At 49.7% G+C, this 22,417-nt stretch overlaps 1 protein-coding gene across 3 annotated transcripts in view; it reads right to left on the bottom strand.

Annotated features, from left to right (window-relative positions):
- Positions 1 to 22,043, bottom strand: part of GMPR (guanosine monophosphate reductase) — a 51,879-nt gene extending 29,836 nt beyond the window's left edge. Inside the window, exons 1-4 of one of the 3 annotated variants that reach the window (XM_080806352.1) lie at positions 21,863 to 22,043; positions 13,592 to 13,711; positions 11,367 to 11,450; positions 7,994 to 8,167 (exon numbers count right to left, since the gene is read on the bottom strand). In XM_080806352.1, coding sequence (XP_080662478.1) covers positions 7,994 to 8,167; positions 11,367 to 11,450; positions 13,592 to 13,711; positions 21,863 to 21,949 — 465 coding nt within the window. In that variant the 5' untranslated portion in view covers positions 21,950 to 22,043. The remainder of the gene's footprint in view (positions 1 to 7,993; positions 8,168 to 11,366; positions 11,451 to 13,591; positions 13,712 to 21,862) is intronic. The other 2 variants (XM_080806353.1, XM_080806354.1) reach the window with 2 other exon arrangements.
- Positions 22,044 to 22,417: the final 374 nt, after the last annotated feature.

The raw sequence follows: 22,417 nt of genomic DNA, 5'->3' as shown, positions 1-22,417 counted from the left end.
ACGTACCTCAAAATGTTACAAAGGGAAGAACTTTTAATTTTTTTCTTTAAAATTTTCTGGATTCTAGAGTAGGAACAGCCTTTTTTTTTTCTTTAAAGATTTATTTATTTGAGAAAGAAAGAGTGAGAGCAGGGCACCTGGGTGGCTCAGTGGGTTAAAGCCTCTGCCTTCGGCTCAGGTCATGATCCCAGGGTCCTGGGATCGAGCCCCACGTTGGGCTCTCTGCTCAGCGGGGAGCCTGCTTCCTCTCCTCTCTCTCTGCCTGCCTCTCTGCCTACTTGTGATCTCTGTCTGTCAAATAAATAAATAAAATCTTAAAAAAAAAAAAAAGAAAGAAAGAAAGAGAGAGAGAGAGAGAGATATCACAACTGGGAGGAGCAGAGGGAGAGAAAGAATCCGAAACAGACTTCAAGCTGAACACACAGTCTGACACAGGGCTTGATCCCAGGACCTTGAGATCACAGCTTGAGCAGAAACCAAGAGTCAGACGCTTAACCGACTGAGCCACCCAGGCGCCCCAGGAATTGCATTAATTTTATAACAAAGTCTGGTGGTTTTGGGTTTTGAGTTTTGTTTTATTTTATTTTAGCACAAGGACCAACATCAACTTTGTAGCCAAGGAGTTAAGAGGAACCTGAGAAACAAGACTCCAAGCTCTCCAGTCTCCCTCACTGCTGGTCTTGCTAAAAAAGAGAACTTTTTTTTAAATTTTAAAAATAAAAACACAATTAAAAAATGAAAATACACACATTCATAACTCAGAAGAAGTTACTCTCAGCTCCCTCCATAGTTTCGCTTTCAATGTGGATATTTTCTACCCCTGATCTGGTGCTGCCAACAAATCATTTGATTTTCTAAAGGGCCTACTTTACACAAAATAAATTCAAGCCAGTTCATGATGGATGCACCAGGTCCAACCACATAGACATAAGGTAAGTTTATTTTTTTTAAAGATCATCTGTATTTATTTGAGAGAGACGGAGCATAAACAGGGAAGACGCAGAGGCAGAGGGAGACACAGACTCCCCACTGAGCAAGAAGCCAGATGCAGGGCTCGATCCCAGGACTCCGGGATCATGACCTGAGCTGAAGGCAGACGCTTAACCAAATGAGCCACCCGGGCGCCCTCAAAGTAAGTTTAAAGCATGAGGAAAGTAACCCTTCCTGGTAGCCTGGAAGCTTGCACGGGTGTCCCCATTCCCCCTCGGCCACCCGTGGAGCTCCTTAACCAGTGGCTGGAAGGCGATCGGTCACTGCAGAGAAGCTGCCGGATGGAAAAACCCAGAGTGAGCAGGAAGCACGTCCAGCACGAGGACAACTCAACAAGAATGCGGAAGACAGAGGCAGGAAGACTGACCTGCCACGTGCAGGAGTAAAAAGCCATCTCATCAAAGTGGAAACCAAGAAAGGCAAACACTAAGGGAGAAAGGGACAGGCAAAATCAGGCATGAGAAGGACGAAAGGACGTGATCAGGCCCCCGCTTGGCCTCAGGCTCCACCCAGGAAACAGCACATGGGGTGATTCGGGGCTGATTCAGCGGGGATGTAGGAGTGATGCCGGCACATGCGGCTGGCCTGGGTGATAAGCAGGATCCAGCCTATCTGGGCCCAATGCAGCTCCTGGCTGGTGCAGATAGCATGGCCAGAACGTGGCCACAAACGCAGCACACGCTCGTTTCCCGGGCGTCCGTGACCAACTGCAAACTCTGGACCCTCCCAGGGAGCAGGGGGGTACCGAGACCAGCAGGAATGTCCGCCAGGCAGCCCTCTTCCGGGGGAGGCCGAGCCCCCTCCAGGGCCGGCACTCCCATGCTCTGCTGGCAACCACCACCCGTTCAAGGTCAAGGAGAGGCATGGGGGCCCAGGGAAAAGAAAAAAAAAAAAAAAGAAGAAGAAGAAAAGGAAAGGAGAAAAGAAAAAAAAAAAAAAAGGCAACAGGTTTAAAGAGGTTCCCCTGGGCCAAAACCAAAAGCAAGACCATTTTGCCCCAATGTTGCCAGCTTTCCTTTAGACCCAGACATCTAAGACAAGGTAGGTTCAGAAAGCCCCGGGGTCCACAGGCAGACCCTTACATCCAGGCAATGAAGGAAGATCTAGGAGGCTCCATTTCTCCTGCCAGAATGTAGGACGAACCACGCCCACTTGGTGTTGTCAAGATAGGGTTTACAGAGAAAGTTCTATTCAGTTCCTAGTACAAAGCCCAGCTCTCAGTTTGGTGCTCAATAAAATGTTAGTCCCTCCACTTAAGAATGCTTTCTATATATTGTTTGTTTGTTTGTTTTTTGCTCACTTCTTTCTTCTTAAACTTAATTGTGGTCAAATATCCATGACATAAAATGCATTGTTTTTAGTGATTTTTTTAAAGTAGACAATTCAGGGGCACGGTCATGCAGCCGTCACGACCATCCATCCCCACCACTTTTCATCATCCCAAACTGAAATTCAGGACCTATACATCAGTAACTTCTCTACCCACTTTTTCCCGGCTCTTCTGAGGACCCGTGCCAAGAAAAATCCTTTCTCTAGGATGATGGGAGACAAGGGCCGGCAGACAGCAGCAGGACAGATCTGGCCTGGGGGCCACAGTGTGCCAACTCCTGATATCAGGTGGTGACACGCTGGGGATGCCTGGGTGGCTCAGTCGGTTAAGCCTCTGCCTTTGGCTCAGGTCATGATCTCAGGTTCCTGGGATCAAGCCCTGCATCCGGCTCCCTGCTCAGTGGGGAGCCTGGTTCTCCCTCTCCCCCTGCTGCTCCCCCTGCTTGTGCTCTCTCTCTCTCAGTCAAATAAATAAATAAAATCCTAAAAAAAAAAAAAAAAGTGGTGGCGTGCTCATGCTAGTACCTTCTCCTAAGCACACAGAACTGTCCTGACGCCATCCACGGAAGCAGGAAGTAGCAGAAGCTATCAAGGCGATAACCATCTTTTATGGCACATTAAACTCAGTTTACTACGGGACTCTCAGAGACCCACATACCACCTGGATATGAGGCCCTTCACGGCTTCTAGCACAGTTCCAGCTCACACCAGTGCCAGAAAGAGGGCAAAGCCAGGAAATCCAGGCAACTCAGGGGCGCTGTCCCTCAGTGAGGCATGCTCCACGCTCCACGAGGGAGGCCGCCCATGGCTGAGAGCCTGCAGGAAAATTCTAAAGAGCGTGTGCCTCCCTGGGAAGAGGGCTGGAGCAGGTTGTGTCCCCCTGTGGCTCTGAAACTTGTCTGATCATGAGCGCTAGAGAAGGAACGCCAGCAGGAGGCTGAGCCACTGGCCATGTGCGGAAATGCTGAGGCCGTGCCTGCGGCTACCTGGGGATCAGTCAACCGTGGCCAACGTGGCCTACCCCAGCGGCGTGGAGCTGGGCCTCTAGTCTGCCCTCAACAGATGTGGTGTCACAGACCTACCTCCTCACGACCAAGTGAGGAAGAGCGACCAGCGCAAAGCTGCTTGTCAGACCCTACACAGGGACACCCGTGTCCCAGCAGCTGGCTGCGGAGTGGTGTAATAGAAGATCACGGGCCATGGGGGCAGGCGACCCGGCTCTGAACCCCAGGCCCACCTCTTAGTGGCTATATGAGCCTCAGAAAGTTCCTCGAGCTAAAACGGAGTTTCACATCAGCAGAAGCAGGTGCTGCTATCCATGCTCAAAGACTAGACATCATCAGAAGTTTCCCATCCACCCCAATAGGGCCCTTTTCTACGGCACCTGGAACACATCTGTCTCCTTCCTCTCTGGAAGCCACCAGGCAAATGGCCCTGGGACTCACTACACTGTCGGAGCAGCCAGCACCTTCTACGGGACCCTCGTCTGCCAAAGTTTTCTAAAAATCCCTGCTTTTCTCCTCCTTCCACGTGGCAAGGTGCGCCCTAGGGCAAAGGCTTCCAGGAAACGGGGTGTGCATGCAAATCCAGGATGTACAGGAATGGGAAGCAACAAGCCCTCGCTCCTGCAGGGAGCCCAAAACAGACCCCCAGAACCACCAGCCTCAACTGAGAGCATTTCTGAGCACCCCTCCTGTTCACGCCACCAGAGCCATCACGACGACACCCCGTCCCTGTACTGTGTAACTTTCGGTTCCAGAACATTGGTAATGCATCCAAAAGTCATAAGAGAAATTAGACTTCCAAAACTAAGGGTGTTAAGAGTAGTGGAGGTTTCCAAATGAAGCCCAGATCTCAGGGGTCAGTGCAAACAAAGAACGCCTCAGGAATAATGCGTCTACCTCACCAAGTCCAACGTTCATCACTGGGGAAACCAACAGGAACAATGAAAACACATCCCAGAGCCAACCAGCAGCTGAAGAGGCACTTGCGGGTGGTAGCTGCCCAGAGGGCCGTGGGAACTCTGCGCCAACCCCTCCCTCCCGGCCTCATCCCCATGGCAACCCCCAAGCTCGGTACAATGCTCTGGGACAACGTTCCTTCTCTTGAGCTACCAGCCTACCTCTGTCCCCTGCACCGCCTGTCCCCGGTCTACATCCCTAAGGGGTGACGCACCCAAGGGTTCCCAGGGTTCCACAGCGGGGGGCTCACCTCAGCCCTCGGCAGGCCCAGCTTTGAGCTAAAACTCACAGCCAATGGTTGGGAGCATTTGAGAGAAAGTTCCAGGGCTCTCACTGATTTCCACTATCGCTTACCCTTTTTGAGAAAAGTGGTACAGGTTTTCTCCATCTTCTTGAAACAAAAATGAATAACCCTTCCCCCCCATCCCACCTTCCATTCTTCTTCTCCATCAGCCTTCCCTCTGTGACTCAGCGCGCAGGGCATCTGTCCTCGATGGTACTCCCAGCCGGCAAACATTTTGGAATACCGCATGGTACACATCATGCCATCTGATCCCCCACTCCCTGTAATTCTCCAGCTGCCGTGATCCTCGACCGCCCTTCCACAGGTGAGGAAAACGACACTCAGAAGGTTGTGTGACTTCCCCAGCGTGACTAGGCTCCTGGGGCCACACCAACCTTAGGACCACCAAGTTAGCGATTCTAACGGTTTCGTGACCAACGGCCATACAGCGCAAGGGGAAGGCGCAAGTGGGGCAGGTGGGTGGTGGTATTAATGATTGGTTCCTGGGGTAGTTGGTTGGGCGTCCAGCTCTTGGGTGTGGGCACAGATCATGTTCTCAGGGTCCTGGGATCGAGTCCCTCATTGGGCTCCCTGCTCAGCGGGGAGTCTGCTTCTCCATGTCCCTCTGCCTCTCCTCACACTGGATCTCTCTCTAATGTTCACTCTCCCTCACGCTCTCTAACATACATATATAAAATCTTTATTAAAAAAAAAAGAAAATTAGAAAGCATGAGCAGTGGTGAAAACAGAGACACACAAGGAAGAAAATCATGGCTAGACTCAAGGTGGGGCTTTCATCTTGAATGGGGGGAGGGGCTTCGGAGTGTAGGTGTCCCGGAAAGACCGTTTATCTTAGGACCATTTATTAAACATGAATGTTCCAAGCATTCTTCTGTACACATGTCCTATTTCACAATGTAATGCAAGAATTACCGGAGGAAAAGGAAGTGGAACCACTGAGTGGCCTCACCCAATCCATGTCATTCCTGATTCCTAACCCTTCAGAACTCTCTCTCTTACACCCCAAAAATGCCAGAGGAGGTAAAGCACAACTTCCAACTTTATCAGTCACTTCTATCCCCAGGGCAATTAACCCACCAGAGGTGCACTAGAAACATCTAGAAAGATCTAGGCCCATCTCACCTCAGATAAAAGGACCATCAATAGCAACCCTGGGCCTGCTTGCGTGATCTCCTTCCCTCCACGAGGAATAAACAAAGGACTCTTCTCCTGGCCAACATCTGTCTGTCATGCTCTTTCTAGTGCCATCCACTGTTTCACAGAATTTACACCGAATACCAAACACTGTTTAGAGAGACCAGGTCCCAGCTGAGGGGCCGGGGGCTTCTGCTCTTCTGGGAGTCATGCTTTCTGTTCCCTCCTGCATGAGAAAACGTTACCAGAGGTGGCTGGGGACAGAAGAGGTTCCGGACACCAGGTACCAGATAGAGATGACCTGGCTTCAAGTCCCGTCTTAGCCGGTCGGTATTGGTATGGCCTTGTGAACGATCCACAAAGTCTAAGGAGAGATCAGACCCAAGATTCCTCATCCTGGATAAATTTGGGACAACAGTTCCCGTTCCTTACAGAGATGTTGTACTGAACAGAAAGAACTGATGTGAGCCTTCTGAAGCCTGGTAGTAGTCAATAAGCAGTATTATTATTAAAAAACAAAACAAAACAAAAAAAAAACAATGACAAGGGGTACCTGGGTGGCTCAGCTGGTTAAGCCTCTGCCTTCAGCTCAGGTCATGATCTCAGTGTCCTGGGATCGAGCCCCACATCGGGCTCCCTACTCAGTGGGGAGTCTGCTTCTCTCTCTGCACCTCCCCCTGTCCGTGCTTTCTCTCTCTCTCTCAGACAAATAGAATCTTTAAAAAAAAATGACACTATGGGGGCGCCTGGGTGGCTCAGTGGGTTAAGCCGCTGCTTTCAGCTCAGGTCATGATCTCAGGGTCCTGGGATCGAGCCCCGCATCGGGCTCTCTGCTCAGCAGGGAGTCGGCTTCCTCCTTTCTCTCTGCCTGCATCTCTGCCTACTTGTGATCTCTGTCAAATAAATAAATAAAATCTTAAAAAAAAAATTACACTATGGACTCTGAAAAACAATCTGAGGGTTTTGAAGGGGTGGGGGGGTGGGAGGTTGGGGGAGCCAGGTGGTGGGTATTAAGGAGAGCACGTATTGCATGGAGCACTGGGTGTGGTGCAAAAATAATGAATTCTGTTATGGTGAAAAGAAATTTAAAAAAAAAGTAAATAAAAAAAATAAAGGTAATCATGAGTGAAAAAAAAAAAGTGACACTGTAGTACTATTATGGAAGATAAAATTAATCTTTTGTTCTCCCATTCAACTTCTCACGCCATACAGCTGCTGCCCTTGGGACAGCTCTTGATTCTTTCTTCTCATCTGACTGGAAAGCACAGAAACACTTCTCTTAAAAATCCTCATGAACTCTTAACCAAAGATTTAACTCCACTAACAGAAACAATTCCTGTGTCCCAACTTCCTCACGACAATGAAACGCAGGGAGAAATAAAATTCCGAATTTACAAAAATGGAGATGCGGGTCAATTATCTAGTGGCCAATCTATAAATGTCACTTTAGTTAAGACCAGGAGAGACACACATCATCATGACGTAAACTTTCCAAAAGACCCAATTTAACCCAAGAGCTTCTAATCCCTTTTTCTGCAAACCCGCCTTTCCCAGCAATAGCCAATGAACGTTCTGACCAGAGAAGGTGTTCATAATTAGGAAAACACACAAAAGTCAAGAACAAATGTTGGAGACCAAACAATACTCCAGCTGATCTACAGATAATAGCGGACTACTTCGGCTCCTGTTCACCTGGGAGATTTCAACTGTTACAGGAGACTGTTCTACTGGCAAGTTAGGAGAGGAGTACAGATGACCCAAATGGGTTAAACTCATTTTCATTTTTTAAATATAAAGTCCTTGGTAAGGCACGACACAGACCTGGATGGTTCAGTCATTAAGCATCTGCCTTTGGCTCAGGTCATGATCCCAAGGTCCTGGGATCAAGTCCCACACTGGGCTCCCTGGTCCTGGATCCTGGGATCGAGTTCTGGGACCAAGTCCCACATCGGGCTCCCTGCTCAGCGGCGAGCCTGCTTCTCCCCCGCTTGTGCTCTCTCTGACAAATAAATAAAATCTTTAAAAAACAACAACAACAAAGGTGTCCCATGGAAAGAAACATCTGATGACATGTAGCAGAGATCAAAAGCCCACATCCTATGATTTGGATTTTAGATTTTTCGGAGAGCCAGGATACAGACCCTCCGTTGACGCTGCCTTTTCTTTTAGTAACGATCTCAACTCGTCCCAGTAAGAAGGCACCAACACAGCTCCCCCGACACGCCGAACAGCCCTCTCTGCTTTCCCCATCTAGGCAGTGTTCCGCCATACCTACCATAATGGTATGTTCTGGAAATCTGGCACGCACCAGTTTCACGAACTCCACAAAATGTTCTGAATACCCGTTGGCCACATCCAGGCATATGAACTTGACCTGTGGCACCGCTTCTAAGATGTCGCTCATCTTTTCCAGGTCGCTCTTCCCACTGCCCGAACTCACGGCTACATGCTGTCCCAAGATAAAGCAAAAGGCACAAGACGTGAGGGATCAGGGGCATTCAAAAGTGAGACCCTCCCTCCATCCATTCTCTATCCTGGGGAGGCGCTGTGGGTCTTTGAGGTTCCCCCAGACCAAACACACACACGGAGGACCCGCTCAAGAAACACGCCACACAGAAGGGAAAGGAGACTCGTCCTTGGCCACAGAATCTTCCAGTACACAGAGGTTTAATTACAGGAAACTCAGTCCTTGGCTTTTCCTTAATTTCCTCCCACCATGTGGAACTCTGAACCATCGAGCTGCTGGTGCGAATTCTGCTCTTCCTGGAGAAGAGGGGAGGCAGGAAGAACGAGGGGCGGCCAGTAAGCACAGACCTCCTCCCACCAACGCCATGGCTGTCACCCTGGGCAGCCGGCAGCGGGAACAGAAGGCGGGGACGATGTCTAAACTCCTCTGATAAAACCTCCTGTTTTCATCTTGACTCTCAATACAATACGATCACAATATGCAAATCGTAACCTACTCACAAAACCGCAAGACTCAGGGTTCCTACGAAAAGGGCAAAAGGGCCAAAAAGTACAGGAACAGACAGGCCTAAGATGCTTTTTCCCAATGGTACCTCTGTTGACCTCCGAAGCCACCACACCCTCCTCAGTGACACCCTCCTCCCCAACCTCCAGGCACCGCTGGTCTCCAACCCACCCCTCTGCTCCTGGGAAAATCTGCTCTTTGAGATAAGATTTGCTTTTAGTCACTGATGCCTGAGTGCAACTAGATCATGGTTTTGTGCCCAGGGTCACCACCTCACCTTTTATAAGAATATTTGTATTTTAGGGGCACCTGGGTGGCTCAGTGGGTTAAAGCCTCTGCCTTCGGCTCAGGTCATGATCCCAGGGTCCTGGGATCAAGCCCCACATCAGGCTCTCTGCTCAGTAGGGAGCCTGCCCCCCCCACCACCTGCCTCTCTGCCTACTTGTGATCTCTGTCTGTCAAATAAATGAACAAAATCTTAAAAAAAAAAAATTGTATTTTATGACACTTCTCTGAGCCAGGAGCCACCGACAGGGGGAGGGGACATATCTGAGTACCCTTAGCGATTCCTCCAAAATCATAACAATGTATCCACAACACAGATACGGAATGGAAACAGTCTGGTAACTTGATACATGTTTATCCCAGTTTTCTGTGTTCAGATCAATTTTCACTCCTCTGGCTGCCAGTCTGCCCAGTGCTGGCCCAACCCATCCCTCCCAGTAGAGCTTTGCCACCCTTCCCGTCTCCCTCTCATTTCTGTTCAGATTTGGCAAGTGGAACTCAAGACTGGTTCATTTCTCTCAATGTCACCAAGTTTTGGACATCCCCCCCCCTTTTTTTCTTTTTCATTTCCCCCCTTTTTAAATTCACCTTTAATTGGGTCAGGGGCACATTAGCAAGCCAAATGGTCATGCTTCGTAGTGAAGGACCAGGTTCTAATTAACAACACACTGCCAGAAACTCTTGTGCAGGAGTCAGACGTATGACCCATTGCACCCCCCACCCCCAAATCATCACTCGCCAAACTTCCTCCAGGAAGGAAAGACGGTGAAGCAATTAATATTCATTCTGAGACGACATGGAAAAAATGAACTTGATATTGAGCCAGAATTACTCTATCTCCAAAACCACCTTCTCTCCAATCAAAATCCACGCAGAGCGCAGCCAAGGGAAAACAGAAGCCAGCACAATCTCCCAAGTGGTATAAAGTGCAGTCATTTTCCGATCACAAACGATGTGATCGCAGAGGAGGGCGTCTCCAACCCACAGAAACTTCTCTGCTGTCACCGACTCAGAACCACTCAGATGTGCCAGGTGGTAAGTCAGGTGTGTTACACAATAATAAAAGTTTCTGTTATTTTCAAACTGCCTTTTTTTTTAAATAACCGCTTTATTGAGATATAATTACACACCACACAATTCACCCACTTAGAGCGCACAACGTGATAGTTTTTTGTTGCGTAACGTCGTGTAACTGCCATCACCATTTTTAAAAACACTTGTCACCCCCACATGCTTGGACCCTCACTTTCAAACTCCCACCACCCTGCCTTAGGCAACCTCTCCTCTGCTTCATCTCTGTAGGTTGGCCTATTTTTGCCATTTCACCTAAACAGAAACTTATTTTCGTGTGTAGCTTTTTCACTCGGCAGAATGTTTTCAAGGTTCGCCATCCGTGTTGTAGCACAGATCGGGACTTCATACCTTTTTACAGTTGAATAATACTCTGTTGTGTGGACAGACCAGATTTTGTTTTTATTTTGTTTTTGTTTTTAAGATTTTATTTATTTGACAGACAGAGATCACAAATAGGCAGAGAAGCAGGCGGGGGGGGGGGGGGGAAGCAGGCTCCCTGCTGAGCCGAGAGCCCGATGCGGGACTCGATCCCAGGACCCTGGGATCATGACCTGAGCTGAAGGCAGAGGCTTTAACCCACTGAGCCACCCAGGCGCCCCAGACCAGATTTTGTTCATTCGTGTACCGGCTCACGGACACTCGGATGGATGGTTTCTAGCTCTCCGCTCTGACGAATAACACCGCTACGAACGTTTGCGTACAAGTCTCTGGGTGGACACCTACTTCTGTGTGTGCAAGCTCTACCCCCAGAAATGAAACTGCTGGGTCCAGTCGCAACTCTGCTACCTGACGTCCTGAGTAACAGCCAAAGTAAGTGCCAAAACAGCCGTGCTATTTTACATTCCCCCCAGCCATGCGGAAGGGCTCCAATTCCTTCACATCCATGCCAGCGCTCATTAGGACCTTTCTGATTACAGCCTTCCTAAGCATACTGTTTACTCAACTCCAAAACAACTCGTTATAATTTGATGTTTTTCCTCCGGTCAGAGGACTGTTCAGACTCGAGGCACCCCTTGCAGGAAACACAGGTCTTCCGCAGGCTCTGAGGACGGAACACAGCATTTTTCAAGAGGGGGAAAAAAAAAGCCAAAAAACAGATATTCCTATTCGAGAGATCCTAATTATTTTTAAAATTGGATCCAGAACAGGTTTTCCCAGCAATGACGAGGGGCAAGGGCAGGGCTTTCCACGGGTCTCTCTCTGGTGACTGTGCAGGTCTGTCCACTGCCAATTCAAACCTGTGCAACCACCCTGAAGTGTTTCTCCCCTTCCCTCCCCGCAACGAAGAAATGTAACTTAGAACGGGGTGCAGTCATACCTGCAGACATTCTGGGTGGTGAGCCGCGAAGAGCTTCCAGTCGTCCAAGGTGTAGTGCTTGTGAATTGCTGTGAACATAGAGTGCTAGGGGACAAAACAGACTTCCTGTTAGGACAGGAAGTCAGGCCAGCCCGCATGGGTCCTCCCCGCATGGGCCTGGGGGGACCCAGCAACACGAAAGAATGGGTATAGGAACCCAGTTCATGCTTCATTTGCTTTAAATATGCTGAGAGCCAAGAAGAGACGAAGGAGTTGCGGTAAAAACACACAACCATGTTCTCCGTTCTCATCTGATCAGACAACCCTGATCTGGGACTCAGGAGGCTCTGCCAGGAGGGAAAATAAAGGGTTCCCAGGGCCCGGTCCCAGTCCCAATGCCTGAGGCAAGCCCAGAGTGGCAGGCAGCAGGTGCCCTGTCCCAAAGAGCGTCTGAGGCCCAAGTGCTGTTTGGCCAGCCCAAGAGAACCTCAACTCATACCTGAAAGCTTGCCTTTGTGTTCACAGGCTTACTAAAAGCTAAACCCAACAGGCGGTTGGTACTCTTGAGGGAGGGAATTCGACAAATCGTAATCCCACACCTATGACTACCAACCCAATCCAACACTGACCCGCTTTGTGCCAACATTTCGTATACCACCTCATTGACTTCGAGCAACTTCCTACAGTCACATTAGCTTTGCGGACAGGAACAGAGCATAAGCAACTTAGCGACAGCTTGGCCAAAAAGGGGCAAAGGCCAGAATCAAACTCAAATCTGGCTACGGAGCTCAGGCTCCTTTTCCTCTCCTAACTTCTCTGGGTCTGTTTCCCCATCTACACTTTTCCATTCTAAAATCCCGTGCCTTTATGAACTCGCACTCAATCAGTGCCTCCTAGAAGCAGAAAATTCACAGCGCACACGCACATGGCTTCAGGGAACACTGTTTTACTGTGTTTACAATGTCCACGGTCTCAAACGACGGGGAGTCCTTCCTGTGAAAATGGGTGGGACGTAGCAAGTTTTACATTTTTTAATGGACTCCTAACTCGATATGGGAATTAATCTGGACAATTTATTTGCTCCCTGATTCCACCCACTTTCACACTAATACATAATTCATTGGTAGCAATGGCTGATCACAGAGCAGAGCAAGGGAAAGACTAGGAGGGGGGAAAAAAATACAGATTTCTTCACCAATTAATTTATTAGCCTCCGGGCCCAAGCTCGGTGGGGGCTGTGGGCTGACAGAGTATAGCTGATCACGGAATCAGACAGACCACCCCCTACTCCCTTTTTCGAATTCATCATCGGTTTGAAAATCTTCTTTCTAATCACTGGCTAATAATGAATCCTAGCACCTCCTGGGGTCCCACAGCGAGAAGCTCTTTCAACTAATTGGATTTCTCTTTCCACTTGGCAGGCATTATTGATGCAAGAAGACACATACCGACTGTGCAGATCAGAAGCAAACGTTTCAAATCGAGGATGAATAAGATGTGTTGCACCTCACACCCAGCCTTGTGGGACAAAGGTCCTGCCCACAAATGGCTTTTCCTTTATTTCTCCCAATGCCAGGACACCAACTACTCCCTTTATAGGACATGAGACTGGTAAGTGGCCAGAAGGGACCTTGAGCTTCTACTGTTAGCTGTCAGTGTGAGTTGGGAGGCAAATCCCTTAATCTGGAGTCAGTCTGAGTTTGAATCTTGGCTCTGTCTCTACTGGGCTAAATGTCCTGAGCCAAGGGACCTCTCCTGTCCATCTCTGCCTCCGTTCTGTAAAAGGAACCCACCCAGAGAGGCTGTGACAACATTACACACCTTCTATCTACTGTTTGGCACTTAAGTTCTCAATAAATGCTTTGTAGTAAGTGTTACTGCCCAGACGGCCCACGAAGCAGTTCTGCTTTAATTTTAAAGACAAGGTCGTTCTTCTCTAATAGGACAGCAGTCTAACTTTGTAAGATCTCTAGTTTCTCAAATGATCATGAGCATTTTCAAGCAAGAAAGGGACGAAGATCTGAAGCATCTCATTGAATGCGAAGTCCACACTCCAGCCATCTTCTGACCGCAAAGGGAAGATACGAAGTGCCCCCCAGCATCCAGAACTAACTAGTATGGGTGCAGTGAATGACCCTAAATGTCTCAATTTTCTCTCTTCTTGCTTGTGTCTGAACACGTCCAGGATAGGCCCCTGACAATGTGGCCAGGATGAGCAGCAGAGCGAACGAAGCCCACCATCTTACCTGGGACATCACCACTGCCATCTCGAATGTCCCCACGGTGTCCATATTGGCCACAATGATGGGAATCCCTGAGTAGGTCTGCTTCGAATTTCGAAACGTGAAGGTACGCTCAAGATCCACCTGTTGGCAAAAAGGGAAAGTGCTCTGCTCTTTAAGTGGTTTGCGAAGAGTCTGGAGCAAGGGAAGAACAAAAAGGAAGTGCCTGTCCCTTGGTCCCTTGGTCTCTTAGGGGCTGAGCCCCGTGTTCCAAAAATAGAAGAGTTCCTTGGGAGACCAAGTGACAGGTTGTCATCCAGGGACAAAGCTGAACTGGCCTCGTTAAGATCCTCAAGCACCAGTCCAAGGCACCGGACAGTGTTCTCTCAAGCCAAACCTCGGAACTGGAAGTTTGTCTCCTTCAGTAGCCCCTCCCCACCCACTGCCACCTTCTGTCCCCAGCCTGATCCATCCTGACCCAAAACACCCAAATCCATGCTATCTTCCCTACTTTCAAGCACCAGCGGGACCGTTCCCCTTCTGGAAAAACTCACTCCATTCCTCCCTGCCAAGCATGTTTTTTTCCCTTTCCTTCTTACTGTCAGAGAGAACCGGACACTCCCGACTCACCCCAGAGTGAGCCACAAACCATTAATCCCTTAACCCGTGAACCTTCTCTGCCGCTGTGTGATTCCGAGCATCTCTCAGAGAGCTGAGAGGAAGTACTTGCAACCACAGGTCTGCGCATCTCACAGCTTACTCCTTTGACATGCAAATATTTGGGGGGGGGGGGGACAAGCCGGCTATCAGGAACCCAGGGCAAGAGCCAAGTCAAGATGGTAGCTCAGCAAAAGCTGCGTGCGAGGGCCAGGTGCTCACCGAGTACAAGCAGAGTCAGAACCCCTGCTTCGGCCCAAGCAGATCCAAGGCTTGCAAGCTCATGGATCCATTCGCCACCCTTTTCTGGGTCCCCTTTTACCACAGGAAGGCCACCCTTCCCCCACCCCACCCCAAGGCTCCACTGTCCAGGTTGGTTTCTGGCTGGGTTCAGCCAATGAGGAACCTGGGTAGGACACGGAAGGACAGTGTGGGACAAGGCGGGCGGCGGGGGCGGGGGGGGGGGGGAGGCGGCTGTAGGTAGTCAGGGCGTGTCTCCCCAGAACTCTTCGGCCTTGGCCTGCATGGTCTTGGTTCCAGCTTTCGCAGAGTGATCCCAGGACTTGGGCTCCAGTAACATCACCTCCTCCCCTTCGGAAGTGGTTTTCCACTCTCGCCAATCTCTGGCGCCCCAGTATCTCATCGGGCATGTCAGCGGAGCTCAGATGCCTTGCGTTAAATTCCCTGTTTTACATGTTCGGCACTGTCCGTCCCCTCGGCTGGACCTTGACAGGCACGAGGCCATCCTGGAAGCGAGTGCTTCCCCAAAGGAGAACCGGCGGGAGACACACAGGCGCGCATCTTTAGCTTCTGAAATAACTCCGACCCCACGTTAATAGCGGCTTCGGGAGTACATCAGCAGTAATCATTTCCTACCAGGGTTTACCTCCCCTTCCCCCATCCCTTTTCATTTGAGATAACTTTCACTTTGCCATCACAGGTCAAAAAACACCAAGGGACACCTCGGGCCATTTAGCCTTTCCATGCACCTCCCTTGTTCTCTACGCAAGTCCGCATCCAGGAGGCTTCCTGGGTGAATGACGTCATAGGTTTGTCTGCTGCAGCCTTAAAAGCCAAGATGTTGGCAAATGAAATGCAGTCACCGCCCAAGCAGGTGGGGCAGCTCCTCCCCTCCTCTACTTCCTTCATTAGGATTCTTGGCTCTACTTCAGCGAAGCAAGTTCGATTTACATTCGGAAAGCTAACTGGAGGAGTCTATTAGTTGCAACTTTCTGTGCTGTTAGGGGCACTCTAACATTCTGGCATTGAGGGCTTAAAATAATCAGAATAATCCTAGGTCTCAAATGACTCATACTCTTCCCAAGATGCCTGGGGACGGCTGCTACACTCTGCATCCAGCTGAGCTCACAATGGGTTTTTCCTGGCACCCCAAACCCTATCAGCAGTATGGAAAACAGAGAGCTCTTCATGGAAAAAGGTCAGCCTTGACAGCAGACTCCTGTCCCTCTTTCTAGTCTTCATGTGGTAGATTCTACACAATCCCGAATTCTAAGAATGAGAACTAAAAGGATCTTCCCCAAGAAAGAATAAACTACTGGGATTACATAAAAATAAAAAGCTTTGGGGCACCTGGGTGGCTTAGTCGGTTAAGCGGCTGCCTTCGGCTCAGGTCATGATCGCAGGGTCCTGGGATCGAACCCCACGTCGGGCTTCCTGCTCAGCAGGGAGTCTTCTTGTCCCTCTCCCTCTATCCCTCTCCCTGCTTGTGCTCTGTCTCTCTCTCTCCCTAATAAATAAAATCTTTTTAAAAAGCTTCTGCACAGCACAGGAAAACAATCAACGAAACGAAAACGCAGCCTATGGAATGGGAAATGATATTTGCAAATGACATATCCGATAAAGGGTTAGGATCCAAAATATATAAAGAACTTATACAACTCAACACCCCAAAAAGGAATAATCCAATTAAAAATGGGCAGAGCACCTGAGTAGACATTTCTCCAAAGAAGACAGAGATGGCCAACAGACATGTGAAAAGACACTCAACATCACTCATTATAGGGAAAAGCAAAGCAAAACGACAAGGAGGTATCACCTCACACCAGTCAGAACGGCTAAAATCGGAAAGATGAGAAACAACAGATGTTGGCAAGAATGTGGAGAAAAAGGAACCCTCCTGCCCTGTTGATGAGAAGGCAAACTGTTATAGACACTCTGGAAAACAGTAAGGAGGTTCTAGAGAAACTCAAAAATAGAATTGCTCTAGGACCCAGCACTTGCACTATGAGGTATTTACCCCCCAAAATACAAAAACACTAATTCAAAGGGATACATGCACTCGTATGTTTATAGCAGAATTAGTTCCAATAGACAAATTATGCAAACAGCCGACGTGTCCACCAACTAATGAATGGATAGAGAAGATGTGGTGTGTGTATATACACAATGGAATATTACTTGGCCATAAAAAAGAATGAAATCTTGCCATTTGCAATGACATGGATGGAACTAGAGAGTATCATGCCAAGTGAAATTAATCAGAGAAAGACAAACACCATATAATTTCACTCATATATGGAATTTAAGAAATACAACAAATGAACAAAGGAAAAAGAGAGAGAAAAAGAGACAAGAATTCTCTGAATTCTAGAGAACACACTCAGCGTTCCCAGAGGGAGGGGGCGGGGGGAAACAGGTGATGGGGAATAAGGAAGGCACCTGCTGTGATGAGCACCGGGTGACATATGGAATCGCTGAATTACTGTATTGTACACCTGAAACTAATATCACACTGTATGTTCACTATACTGGAGTTAAAAATTTTTTAAATTAAAATACTAAATTAAAATGTTAATTAAATAAAAATAAAAATTAAAATAAATTTAAAAAAAATCTTAGTTATCTTCCCTCATCCACACAGGCAAAAAGACACACACATCCCTCCCCCCACACCCAGAATACACCACTTGTTCACTGAGAGAGGTATTTTAAATATTCCAGCCTCCCAGGAACAAAACTTGGCATTTAATCTGCCACAGCTGGTCGATGCACCAAATATAGCACCTTCACGTTCCCACTCTGCTCAGCCTGATTTGCAAGGGGACATAAAGTCATAAATGACCCCTCCTCCACCTCAAAAACGCATGTTTTTGCCACCCTTTATGCTCTCTCTGAAGCATAAGACTTTTACACCATGTTCTATCCTCCCACCTGACAAACACAATTTCATTAATCACCTGGAAAGTATCAGGACATGGTAAAATGGGGAACCAGCCCCTGGACTCCTGTCCACACAAATGCTGACATGCACATACAGACACTCCAGTTCTGCAAACCAAGCTCCCCTCGCCCATGCACCCAACGCCCACACACAGCTGCCACTGGGCCACTTCCTGAGGTCAGAGATGAGCACAGCAACAGCAACCCAGGTCCTTGGGAAAAACCACCTCGAGCCCTTGCCAGCCTTGGAACCAACCTGAAGTCATCTGAGCAAGGGAAATCCAGGATCCCGAGTACCTGGAAATGACCTAGAGAATAAGCCTGGTCCTCCAGTCCCGTTCAGTGAGGAGAAGGGTACAGGGGACCAGGAGGGTCGTGTGGGGTAGGAGCCTCTTTTGCCTAGATCGGTAGGTGGTATGGATCGAAATAATGCTCTGAAATAAATGATGACCTGTCTCACCTGTAAAAATTAAGTCTACAGGAGACTCCTTCCCAGCTTTATAGTCCTCGAGGCCAAAAAGTGGGGAAGAAGTTAATGTCTGACCAAGGGGTAAGAATGATATTGTACTTTCAGGGCAATGCTGGGTGGGCTCCTGCCCAGCTTTCTGAACGTTCTGTCCCCTGCAGGCTTCACCACCAGCTGGCAGGATCTGGAGAAGTTCACGCAGCTGTGCATGACCAGAGAGCCCCAGGGTTCCACAGGTGGGAAAGACTCCAGCGGCTAACCCAATGCAACTGTGCGCACATCAGAATCATTGTAGGATGCTTTCCAAAATACACACGCTCATGCTGCTCCAAACCTAGGAAGAGCCTTTGTGTTGGAGACAATATGTATATTCTGGAGTGAGAGTCTCCCTAGGTGATTCGCTAAGAACAATCTGACCCCACACCCTCTAATTTTACGGAGTAAAATTTATAAAGGCGGTTATGGTTTGCAATGTATCTTCCAAAAAGACACCGAAACGCCAAACCAGGGGTACCTGTGAATTGTAATAGGGTCTTTGCTGATGATCAAGGTAAGACGAGGGGGTCAGGAGGGTAGGGGCCATCCCCATATGACTGGTGTTCGCAAAGTAGGAAAATGTGGACACAGACACATAGAAAGCGGGAACAGGGTGTAAAGATGAAGGCAGAGATAGCAATGATGCCTCTATAGGCAAGGAACACTCCAGACTGCGGGTAAACAACCAGAAGGGAGGAGAGAGAAATGTAACAGATTCTCTCCAGCAGGGATCAGAAAGACCCAGCCTGTGGATACTTTGATCTGGGGCTCCTAGCCTCCTGCACTTTGAGACAATAAATTTCTACTGCATAAGCCCAACTTCTTTGTTACACAGGGCCTCCTGAAACTAACACAGAGCCAAGACACTAAAATAGCACAGAGGTTGGACGAAAACCCAGGTCGGCTTGCTCCCAGCTCTACATTCTCTCCTGCCATGCTCTGATCCCCTGTGGGCCAACCTGCTGTGGACCCCCAGCCTCGATCCCAATTCCCTGGATCCGCCTCTCCCTGGTATTTAAAAAAAAAAGAAAGAAAGAAAGAAAGAAAAAAAAATCACTAGTGAGTTTTAACATTGTGTCGAGTCTTCTCTGTCTAAGACAAGTGGCCAATTTTCTGCTGCAAATTTCTTCATTGTTGGACTTCCCAAAGTAATGGCTGCATTAGTAAGTTTTTGTTTCCTGTTTTAAATCTTACCTTAGGTTAAGGGCTCCAGTGGGACACCAGAGCCAGGGATGGGTTTTGAAGAACAGAGCAGGGAGTTGAGGAATGACTCAATCTCCCCAGTGTGTCAGATAAAGACAAAATTCTTGCTTCATCAACAAACATGCGACTTCTTTTGAAAGGCTGACCCAAATGCCCCCGTGCAGCCCTGCGGGACTTTATTCTTACGTGCCAGGGGCTTGTATGGGCAGTTGAGAGAGGACCTCCTACCCGGCACGATCACAGTAAGGCCACCTAAGCCACCTCCACTGGTACCCAGGTGCTGACCTCAAATTCATTTTATATGACGCCTGCAGAAAAGTCCCTCCAGGAGTCCTAGAATGTCTAAGTGGGAAACCACTCTGCCTTTCTCTCCATTTCCTGCTCACTGCCTGATGATCCATGAGCAGACCTAGCTCTCAGCAAAACTGCTGCAGTGATAAATCTTGTCAAGACTCAAAACTCCCTTCCCAGCCAGGTCTGCTCTGGCGGGCTATGTTTTCTCTCTCCCAGCTCCACGCCGTTCTGCTGTCTGGTTCGGCTCAAAGGCTGTCTTACCATTTTTGCATGCAGGTATTACCTCTCTCGGGGGACGAGCATTCTAGACTTTTATCTGATTGCACAATGAAAAGTTTCGATCATCGCCCTCTGAGAAATTTCAGGCATCCACAACAAAAGGAGCAAACACTGATTAGAAGCCGACTGAGATCCAGGGCTAACTAGATCCCTTCGACATCACCAAAGCGGGCAGACTATGGGAAAGCAACCAGCCAGGCACCTACACGGTTAGGGGAACCAACTGGAAAGGTGATTCCAGTTAACCCTGTTTTCCAGGCACAGAGCTAGACAAGCGCCCATAAAAACGGAAATATGAAAACATTTCTCAAGGGCACAGAGTTCTCACTGTAATGTGTACATGGAGAGGGAAGGTGCCACTGGAAGTTGGGACATTAATAGTTTCAATCAGCCCAAAGTATAAAAGCAAATGACGCATGACATCATAGTAACCTCTGGAAAAGAAAAATTCACTCTATTACATAAATTCTAAATGTTTTACCTTCTCGAGATGCTTCCCGGCTCAGAAAATACATATGATTTATCATTGTTTTAAGCACATCATTCTTCTTAAAATTAAGTTTCTCTCTCCTAAGTGAATTTTGAACAAATATTGAAAGAATATTGAGGTCCCCACCACATTATTCGTCTGCCCAGAATCCCCATGTCTTGTCTTGTTCTGGCCTTAGGTACAGCCTACCTGCCACCCAAACTATTTATTGTTTTTTCAAGGGTCCTAGGGCCTTTAAGGGCGTGATGAAGGACAGGATGAGGGTCAACCATTCCTGACCTCTTGCGGACCTGTCCTGTCCCACCCTCTCTGGGTCTAGCCACCATCCCTCCTGCTTGAGATGGTGACTTGTTCAGGTCACCGGCTAGAAGAAGACGCTTCCTCAATCCAAACCAGCCCTCGGCTGGCAACGCCAGGCACTGCAGTCAGGACTGGGCACAGGCGGGCAGCCGAGTTCCTTGCAAGGGAATTTATTTATGATCTTGTGGAACGGAGCGTTTGGAAGAGTGTGCTGGCTCTGCTTCCTCCTGTTTACTCCCGCGGCCCGGCCTCCAGATGGACTCATTTCCTCACCTCCTTCTCCAGCTCTTAGAAGACCAGGCAAAGCCATGGTCACCAGCACACCCTCTTGCCCAGGGGACTCTGCTTTGCCGAGCAACTAGTTTATCCTGCAGACTTTCACCTTCCTCATCCCCAGCAGGGCTACCACTCGCCCTCCCCGCCCCGGGGGCTACTGCCAGCCCAGTTTCCACCTGTTCCTCAGGCTTCGATCTCCATGACACAGAACCAGCCAAACTACCCAGGGTGTCCGTGTTTGCCTCCCACCCCCCTACCCCAGAGCTTTCTGCTTCCCTAGAACTGGGCAGGACTGCAGCTGTCCAGTAAGTGGGGTGCCACCAGGAACGAGTCCCCAGGCTCACTCCCAGCAAGGTCACTGAAACGTGGGAAGTAGACCCTGAACTTCTGCCGCCCTGGAGCCCGTTTTTATAGACATTAAAAAAAAAAAAAAATTCCCTCGCTGGAGCTGATACCAGAACAGCTGATACTAGAACTGGGCTGGACTGCAGCTGCCCAGTAACTGGGGTACCACCAGGAACGAGTCCCCAGCCTCACTCCTGGCAAGGTCACTGAAACGTGGGAAGTAAACCCTGAACTTTTGGCGCCCTGGAGCCTGTTTATTCGGACATTAAAAAAAAAAAAAAAATTCCCTCTCTGGAACTGATAGCAGAGCAGCGAGGGGCAGTTCTCCGCACCGAGAGACAGTGCCAAAATCACAAAGCTGTCCAGTCGTTTGTCTTCTCCCTCTACACCTGGGCTCCACTGGGTCAATTCTTTCCTCTATGCACCCCCCAACCAACACCATCCCCCAAACAGTTGGCCACTTGATCTTTCTTCCTCTGTGGTTTGGTCTACTGTGGACTTCCCCTCCTGCCCACCCGACCGGACCTATTTATAATTTCACACCGCAGCAGGAGCAGGGTCCCTCAAGTCCTGGCGGAGAACCAGCTGGCTTCCCCCTTTCTCAGCAGGTGGGGAGGGCCCTGGGGGAGGCGGTGGTCAGCATCCCATCCAACAACACGGACACACGGAAAAGCCGGCAAGGTTAGCACATCCCGCCTCCTTCCACCGGCCTCTCGCGAGCCACCCGGAAAACAAATCCCACTCCACCGCGGCTTTCGGAGGACCCCACCTCGGCTCGGCTCCTGAGGCTGCTCCGCTTGGGTCGCAGCAGGACATCCTTGAAGTCCAGCTTGAGGTCTGCATCTATGCGGGGCATGGTGCGGATCTGCGCGCTGAGGCCCGCGCGGCTAGGGCTGGCGGCTCCTTCCTGCAGCGCGGGCGCCCGGCGGGCGGGGGGGCGGTGCCCGGGCGTGGGAGGCGCGGGGCGGGGCGCGCGGGGGACGGGGCGTGCGGGGGGCGGGGCGGGGGCGGGGCTCGACGTGCGGGGGCGGGGCAGCCTTGCGGGGGGGCTGCTCCCGAGCCGGTGGGGCGCGCGCGCTGCGCTGGGGACCGGGGGATCCTGCCGCGGCGCTCCGCCCGCCTTTCCCGGCTCCGGCTTCCAGCGCTGGGGCGGTGGTGGGGTGGGCAGAGGGGCCTGGGGGGCCCGGCGGGGTAGGCACAGCCCGGTGGCTCTGATGTCTGCCAGCGTGACATTTTTAACAAACCTCCCCCCTCACTCCCGCTTACAAGCCTTGGCTCGTTGTGGTGCCCGAATTGGCGGCGGTCGCGGAGGAAGGGGGAATGC

Source organism: Martes martes, assembly GCF_963455335.1.
Source record: "Martes martes genome assembly, chromosome: 6".
In the NCBI taxonomy this organism is placed as follows: domain Eukaryota; kingdom Metazoa; phylum Chordata; class Mammalia; order Carnivora; family Mustelidae; genus Martes; species Martes martes.
Note: the sequence above shows the minus strand (reverse complement) of the source record. Positions and strands in the feature narration are given on the sequence as shown.